Source organism: Crocodylus porosus, unplaced genomic scaffold (genome assembly GCF_001723895.1).
Source record: "Crocodylus porosus isolate Cpor-Errol unplaced genomic scaffold, CroPor_comp1, whole genome shotgun sequence".
Lineage (NCBI taxonomy): Eukaryota > Metazoa > Chordata > Crocodylia > Crocodylidae > Crocodylus > Crocodylus porosus.
This window is the reverse complement of record NW_017728951.1, coordinates 56,057,782-56,066,389: the sequence shown is the minus strand read 5'-3', so window position 1 is coordinate 56,066,389 and position 8,608 is coordinate 56,057,782. Positions and strand designations below refer to the sequence as shown.

The window sequence follows — 8,608 nt, the reverse complement described above, 5'->3', positions numbered from 1 at the left end:
CTTATCCTAAGTTTGAGCTCACTTATACTTATCTATAGGGAATAGAGAGGGAGAGAAAAAGTCAGAAATGGTTGGGGAAGGGGAGGGAATGCAATAAATAGAAAAAAGGAAACGGTGGGTTTTGCTACAGCTGCTGTATTTTCCCATCAAGAGTTCCTGAAGGCAACCAGCCTTATTATAATCATTTATGGTTGTAGATTTTTATTTCATATTAATAAGACTTTGCATTATTTTGGTGAGCTCCATGAGTAGGGCTAAAACAGTAAGGATTTGAACAAGCCTGACTGGCTATCAAATATTATCTTTTCTCCCAACCCTCACAAACTTCCAAAATGTGCAGAAGACAGACAAACTGGGCATGTTTAGATGAACACTTACTGTGTGGTAGCCTAATAACACTGTGTAGTAGCATGCCAGTCAAAAAGCATGCTAATAAGCTACTATGCGGTGTTATTAGGCAGCTGTGCAGTAACCATCACAAAAAAACCCATGCACTGGCACTACTGAATATTAAATGTAGATACTGCACATTCATAGTCCATTAAGGAAATACTAAATTATATAAGCAGTAACTATGGCACATTAAGTAACATGTAAACACACCCACTGTGTGTTAAATGAAACAGACGTTTTGTTATAGGGGATGGACAAGTGCTCCCCTGAAAAAATAATGTTCATTATATATGCAAGTTGTGCACCTTTCTCTGAAATACTGGTTATTGCTTCAGACAGGATAGCAAATTACCTTGACTCTTGGCCTGGTCTAGTACCAGAATGTGCAAACTTAATGCAGGTTATAACAGGCATAGATTAAAACTTCAAAGAAAGTGATTATTGTAGTTCTAGCAAAAGACCAGTTTTCCTATATACCTGAATGCTACTGTAAAATCTGTGGTCATATTAATCCATATACCTGAAGTATTATCTGCAATGTAAGATTAAGCTTATTGTAATGGAGTGGGTTCCCTCCAATTTACTATTCTGATAACCTCTGTGATTTCCAATATCATTTTTTCTTTTTGGTTGGGGGCATGGGGAGAGACGTAACATTTGTATTTGCCTGGTTGGCAGGAAATTGCCTTTTTTGCCAATGATTTGTTTTGGCACATTTACTACCATGCTAACCCACCCTCAGCATGATGAGCCTATGGGTATACTGGCACCCAGTGGTATAAAGTTTTAGATGCAGCATTTTTATCCATTTCATTCTTTGCTGGCTCAAAGAAAGCTATGGCATAATCTTCACCCAGAAGAAGTAAATAATCTTTCATTTTTTACTTCTAGGTTCACTGTAACCCACTTGATGATATTCTGTACCATATTATATCAAATAAAACTGCATTATATTGCTTCTTCTAAGGACAGTAACAAGTGGTGTGCTTTGTATGACTTTTTCCCTGCCTCCAACATGACCTGCATAAAAAAGAAATGTTCTTTAGAAGAATACATGGGGAACTGTACTGTGAATCATCAATATTGAAATGCTCCCACAGAGTTGTTTCAACTGAGTCATTAGCTGTAATCTTGTTAAGATGAGAGTTGCAACAATGACCATATTTTTTTTTCAAGTATTAATACCTTGAGATGACAAAGGGAGACAGACTAAACAAGGCTTATTTGCTGGGAAATCTGAATAAAGAAAAACTTTATGAATTGTTTTATTTCTTGATAAAACTACAGACCTGATTTCTTAAGTATTTTTTGCCTTTCCTCTTTTAATGTATTATGTCATCTGAACTCTAGCTAGCAAGGCACATGCTATATAACTCTCAGCAGAGGAAAAAGTGTTCAGCTTGGCAAAGAATTTGGGATCTGGAATTAAGCTACAATTTCATGTCTTTCTGGTTAATGGAAGTCTGGCTATTGGATAATTATTAAATTAAAATGTTTGCAAACTGTATTTTACATATCTTTCACAGCATCTGATGAAGTAAGCTTGGGCTCATGAAAACTTAAGTTATACATCTCTGAATTAGTTAATTTGTAAGATGCATCTTTATCTTGCCTTCTGTAAAATATTAGCCATTATTTCTTCTAACAAATGGCTATAATTGCATCATGAGGTCCGAGCCCCACATTTTCAAGAAATTCAGACCATATTATAGATGAAAATTTTTTGACTTTGGGTTCTTCTTGTATTATTCTTTATTATTCTTCACTATAATTTTGGTCTTTAATTGTTTATGTAAATACAGGTACTAGATTAACTGTGCAGTAGTTACTGCACAGTAGTGCTCACATAGACGCTAACCAGAAACATATTTTCTCCTGTTCAGCCACACCAACAGTGGGCCAGAGGGGATGGGTGAGTTCAACATCTCTGGTCCTGGCACTGCTCAGCTCCCAACTCCTACAGGAGCCAGTAGTCAAGCTGCACTTGGACTGGGGAGTTCTTTGCTTCCCCACCCAGCCAGGAGCTCACCAGCAGCTGTCCTGCTTGTGGGAAAGCTGCTGGAAAGCCCCCTGCTGCGTAGGGATTCTTCACCCAACAAGGGGCTGGGAAGGACCCATCCTACTCCTGGGGCAGCTGCCAGTGAGGCCCCAGTGGAGGGAAGATTCCCTGCCCAGCCAGGGACTTGCCAGCAGCTGCCCCAGGAGCTTGCTGGCAGCTGTGTGTCCTGATGTGCACAGGGCCAGGGGAGCTCTGGCGACCACAATGGTAGCTGTCTCCTGGCCCTGTCCACAGTGGGAGGCATTCTGGTGTACACAGGGCTGGGAGACAGCTACTGCAGCAGCTGGCAGAGCTCTTCTGGCACTGTGCAGTTTAGGACCTATCCCAATGTGCATGGGGTCAGGAGACAGCTGTAGCTGGCAGAGCTCTCTGGTCCCATGTGCATTGGGACCAACTCCCATACTGCCTGCCAGCCCCTGAACTAGCATGCCAGGGAAGCCTGGAGCTCCCCTGGGCTGCTTCAGGAGGACAGAGCAGGAGCAGCTCTGTCCTGGGCTGCTCCCACTAGAAGCAGATTTGTTCCCAGTAGGGTGCACATGTAAATGCACTCCCAGAGAAGGCTTACTGCATACTATTTTACTGCACAGTAAGCCTATATCACATTAATAGCACATGTAAACGTGCCCTTTGTCTCTCTGTCTGTTTACATTGTAAGCTCTTTGAGGTAGCTACTGTCTGCTACTCTGAGGTTGAAGTGCCCAACAATCTGGGGCTCCATTGCTGATTGATCATTAGGTAATAATGCATCTAATTATCAGCAATAATAAAAATGATACTTAAAACTATATTAACTCAGATTACTGAACTCTGGCACATGGTATTCATTTCTTTATAAGCTGCCCTTCCCGCCAAAAAGGACTCCAGGTGGCTTACAGTAAAAAACAAATTAACTTATAAAAGAAGCTAAGATACTAAATAAAAGATATATAGTCACATATCAAAACTTCTCCAAACAACACTCCAACTTAACCTTGCTGCTCATCCAAATGTTGTACATGTATGTCTTACCCAGTGTACACATCACATGCATTTATAAAAAGTGAGATTTTACTGGTAACAGTTTTTATTGTTTAGAGAGCATTTTCTGTTACACATCAATGAGTACATCTATAGTAGAGATCAATGCATCTTAGGTATTAAGGACATGGCCTTCAGCCCAGGGAGCATGGTAACTGGCTATGCTAATGTACAAGCTAGGGAAGGAAGACAGCAGCTGGGGGAAGACTAGAACAGTTCTGTGGTTTGCTCCACTAAGGAAGAGGTAGACCAGTAGGAAATCTGATAGGCACCGCTGTGGCAGTGGTAGGGGACAAATGAAAGAATGGTATAGTCTGCCTCTCCATAGAGACAGTGGAAAATACTGGGGATGCTGAAGGGACTGGAATAGAATTGGGGAGCTGGAGATGTTCTGATGCTACAGAGAGCACCATAAGCACCGACATATCAATAATCCAATAGGAGGCACCCAATTAGGTTTGGCATTCAAACAAGTTCCTGCAAACTCAAAGCCAGTGGTAATTTACAATTCACTTGCTATAGTGTAGCAACTCTGGTCATGCTCCTACACTGTGTTACACGAAAGGGAACACAAAGTATCTTTGAATGCAAAGTCCAGGAAGTCCCCCTTTCCTCTCAGGGACAGGATACTGCAAGGTTATCTTTACCATGAGGTAAAAGCAGACATGGAAGCAGTTACCACAGACAAGCTGAGGCATAGTAAATCCTTGTTCCTGTTGACTTTACAGTAATTTGCAGTTTGCCAATGCCCTAAGGCAGCAAAATATTCAGCATCTGTTCACAAACCAATGAGCAAATATAACAGGTTTATTCAGTGATTGTTTACAAACTTTTTGTGCTCCAAAAATTTGCAATGAGAGGACAATGGTTAAATAGTTGATCCTGTGTTGGAGTGAGGGACATCTGCCAGATTGCCTATGGGAACAGAACCTTTGGAGCCAGACTCGTATTGCATAAACTGTATGTGGTGGTTTGGAGGGGGGTGGTTACAGTGTGCCCTTGGGCCCAGCCCAAGTTGCACTTAAGGCCAGAAAGAATACTTGCCCTCAGCTCCCATACTCTTAACTTGTGCCCTCCTTGCTACATCTCTCACATGATGCAGCACATATTCTAGTTCTGTTGTATCTTAGACTGAAATTTCAAGAAAGCAACTGAAGAGATATTAAACAAAGTGCCAAATTTTCAAGAAGAATCAAGAATTAGTAAGTACTGAAATGCGGAATTCTCAATTACACTATATGGTATACACCTAGAAGCTAATATTGTAGCAAGTTGTTCTGAAAAATTTATGCAGGCAGGGTACATAGCCTGGCTAGCAATGGGTCCCTTCGAAGTCAGTGTCTGGTCCAGTGAACTATCTGTCATGGAGAGGAAATGAAGTAAAATAAAATGCTTGATGTGGTATAAAGTCTGTATGCTAAATCCCCATATTTGGAAGTCATTCCTAATCTCGTCAGCAGTGGAAAATGCACTCCCAGCTCATCATGCCCCAGATCCAGAAAATCCATAAAGTACATCAAGTTCAGTTTCCTGTTAATCACAGACACAGGGTGCAGCAGGTCAGAATAATCAGTGAACAATGCTTTTAAATCCATCACCAAGCTAGTTATCAAAACCAATCCATACCATCTACCGAGGCATAAACGGGTGTAAAAAATCTGCAATTAAACTGGTGTCTCACTTAGCCTCCCTATTCAGTAGAATCGGAAGCTGGGTTAATGTAGTTTGTCATATACCACATCTTGATATTTGTGAAGCTGTCAAGGCTCACAGCAAAAAAGGAATAACATAATTACCCAGTGCTTAGAAATGTTCCTTTGGCTCTCTTTTCTGTAGGAGTAGATGTCTTCGGACTCCAACCAATGTATTCATCATCAGTTTAGCTATTAGTGACTTCCTCATGAACACAGTCTCCAGTGTTCTTCTGCAGCAATCTCAAGAAACGCTGGATTTTTGGAGAAAAGGTTTGTACATTTTCCTTTTGACAGTTGTTTCCATGAAAATGGCTAGAAGTCAATAATTGACAAGATATGTACTTTAGCAGTGCAAAATTGTAGCCACTAATGCCCAAAACACTTCATTTGGTTCATGTTTGGTTGAGCATTCAGAGCTCAGTCCAAATTTGCTGAAAGTATTAAAACAAGTACAGGTCTGAATGTGTATTGACTGATGCTTCAGTGACAAAATTATCTAAATGTGAAAGTAGACATGTTCTGAATTTGGCTTTTGAGTTCTGGATTGGTGGATGATGAGGCATTAGTTGTTTAGTTGCAGTTAACAGAATTTGTCTTTCATTTTTTATCTCTTAAAGAAACCTTAGGAAATTATACCAGAATACTTCAAAGGAAAGCTGTTTAGGTCAAGTGTTACAAAGTAAAAAAATGTCAACACGTTTATTGGACACGCTGTGTGGTTGGTCTATTCTAACTATACGGTTCCAATAAGAGCTAACACCCACAAAAATGTTTACCTCTCATATTTTTTGGACCATCATAGCTATAACATCACTCCAGTACTACTCAAACAGGTCTACTGCTACTTGTGAAACTGCATTATTATAGTATTTTAATTGCATGATCACATGCTACTGATTTTTCACAGGACCCTGGCCTTATTCAGTGTACAGGTTGCAGGTATGGACAACTTGAATTGGGTATTTCCTAGTTTACAAGTGCTTGACTTTGCGACCTAAATTAGCTCTTCTAATGTAGTTTTCTTGGTAAGTAATAAAGATATTCCCATCACTCAGTGATAAAATTACACCCAGCCAAAATCGGAAAATAAGAAATGTGTCCTTTAATTTTAACTATAAGAAGGTACTTGCACAGTCATCTCACACCTGAATGAAAAGGAGACTGACAAAAAGCCAAGGGACATCTGTTCTGAGCAAATTATCCCACCACCTGCACTTTGCCTATGGAATTCTTATTTGGCTATTCCTGATGCTAAATATCCTGAGAATACAGGTCAATTTTACCACTACTGCCAAAACATTCTCCATGTGGTTATTGAACACTGTATTTATTTAATAGATTGGGGCTAAATGAGTACACATCCTTTGTCAATCCAGAATTCTAATTGCTCATATGACAGCACTTCCTAAAATGCTATACAATGAACATAGACAAACACAGCCTCTGCTCCAAAGCTATTGCAACCTAAACCGGCAAAATCAGAGGCAAGATTGAAGGGGATAAAGAAAATCATCAAGGAAAGTGATTAAGATGAGGATGGGCACAAATCCTTTTCCCCTTTTTTTTAAATTCATGACCCAAGGGTCTCTTTTGTTCTACTGCTTTCAGTCCTCATCTGTTGATGCTTTATTTTAACTGCTGCCTTTCAATGTTTAATGATTTATAACCCTGGCCTGTTGAACCTTGTCAAACTGCCTCTGTCTCACAGACTCCTGCTTCTCCAGGGCCCCCAGCAAATATGCAACCCTCTTGATCCCTCTTCCATCTTGTCCACACAAATCAAGATTCAGATGTCCAGGCTAGGTACAAATGTTTGGGGAGATTAGATCATGTTTAAAATGGCCACCTGATCTAATCCACCCAGGTACAGACCTTATACTTAGATTGGCCCAACTACGGAACTGCACACAGAGGTTCAGAAAGGTTAGATTGGACTAAAAATGGATGACCCAATCTAAGTAAACTGTACCTTGGAGGTAGTCTAATTTAGATTGAGATTGGCAAGACCAATCTAACTGAACTTCTGTACAGTTCCAGCACAGTCTTGGGGCTGGGAAAGTTCATTGGGTGGGATTGTTCATTTGGGGTTGAGGGGATTTGTGGAGCTAAGAATAGCCCTTGGCCCTGGGAGGAGGGGGCAGAAGAGAGCCCCTGTAGACCCCACAAACCCCCTAATCCCACTTGTCCCCCCAGTCCCTCCAATTCCCCCTGCTAGCCCTACAATCCTGATTCACCTTAGCTTGGGCGGCTGTTTTTAACTGGATCTAACATCCTTGAATGTCTGTACATACCCACCATGTAATCCTAGTGCTCTTGAAGTCAATGGAAAAATTGCCATTGACTACACTTGGGGCAGAATTTCACTTTGTGTTAAATGAAAACAGATCAAACAGCCAATCTGATGGCATCCATCTGTTAAAAAGTCTAAGCAAACTCATGGTCTAAAGATGCTGTTTCTCTGGCCATTTTTTCTCTTCCTACAATTATAAGTTTCATAGTTGGTAGGGTCAGAAGGGACCTGAGCAGATCATCAAGTCCAACCCCCTGCCATGGGCAGGAAAGAGTACTGGGGTCAAATGACCCCAGTAAGGTGTCTATCTAGCCTCCTTTGGAAGACCCCCAGGGTAGGAGTGAGCACCACCTCCCTTGGAAGTTGGTTCCAGATCCTAGCCACCCTGACAGTGAAGTAGCGCCTCCTGATATCTAGCCTTAATCTACTCTCTATCAATTTACAGCCATTACTCCTTGTTACTCCCAATAGTACTCGGGGGAACAGGGACTTCCCCAGTGCCTGCTGGTCTCCCTTGGTCAGTTTATAGATGACCACCAGATCCCCTCTCAGCCTTCTCTTGTGGGGGCTTGTCGCAGAACACTTAGGTGCCCTGTGCCTGAGAACAGGGATGGCTCCAGAGAGCCCCCTAGCAGTGAGAAGGGGGAGGCGGAGCCGCCAGTCACCGGGGCAACACAGGTGCTGGTTGCCGGGGCAACCGGCGAAACCCCTGACAGAAAGGGGCAGGGAAGCTAGGGTGGCAATTCTTCCTCTGACAGCCAAGGAGTGAGGAGCTCAGCCAGTGTGGCGAGAAGGCCAAGGTTTGGCTGCATGAGTATCTGCGGGTTGCTGCCATGAGCTGGAGTATTTTTGCCTGGTAGGGATTAACTGTTGTCTGACCAGACAGTTTAGCTTTATGTTATAGCCCAGGGGCTTTGTGTTTTGTGTTTACTGTTTAACCAGAGGACTGGGTGAGGCTATTAAGGGTTGGAGGAGGCCTCATAGGGATTCCCCAGTAGCATGGGGGTTCCTGGCACTAGAGAAGGTGCAGTATTTTGTGGGGTGCATTGGCCTAGCCCTGAGAGTGCGGCAGGGCGGCGAGAGTGTGGCGGGGCAGCGAGGAGCTCCGAGAGTGTGGTGGGGCAGCGAGAGTGTGGCGGGGCGGCGAGGAGCCCA

General features: G+C 42.3%; 1 protein-coding gene across 1 annotated transcript in view; it reads left to right on the top strand.

Annotated features, from left to right (window-relative positions):
* Positions 1–8,608, top strand: part of OPN4 (opsin 4) — a 29,429-nt gene that overhangs the window by 4,873 nt on the left and 15,948 nt on the right. The window contains 2 exon segments of the mRNA XM_019555551.1: positions 5,306–5,371; positions 5,373–5,437. Coding sequence (XP_019411096.1) covers positions 5,306–5,371; positions 5,373–5,437 — 131 coding nt within the window.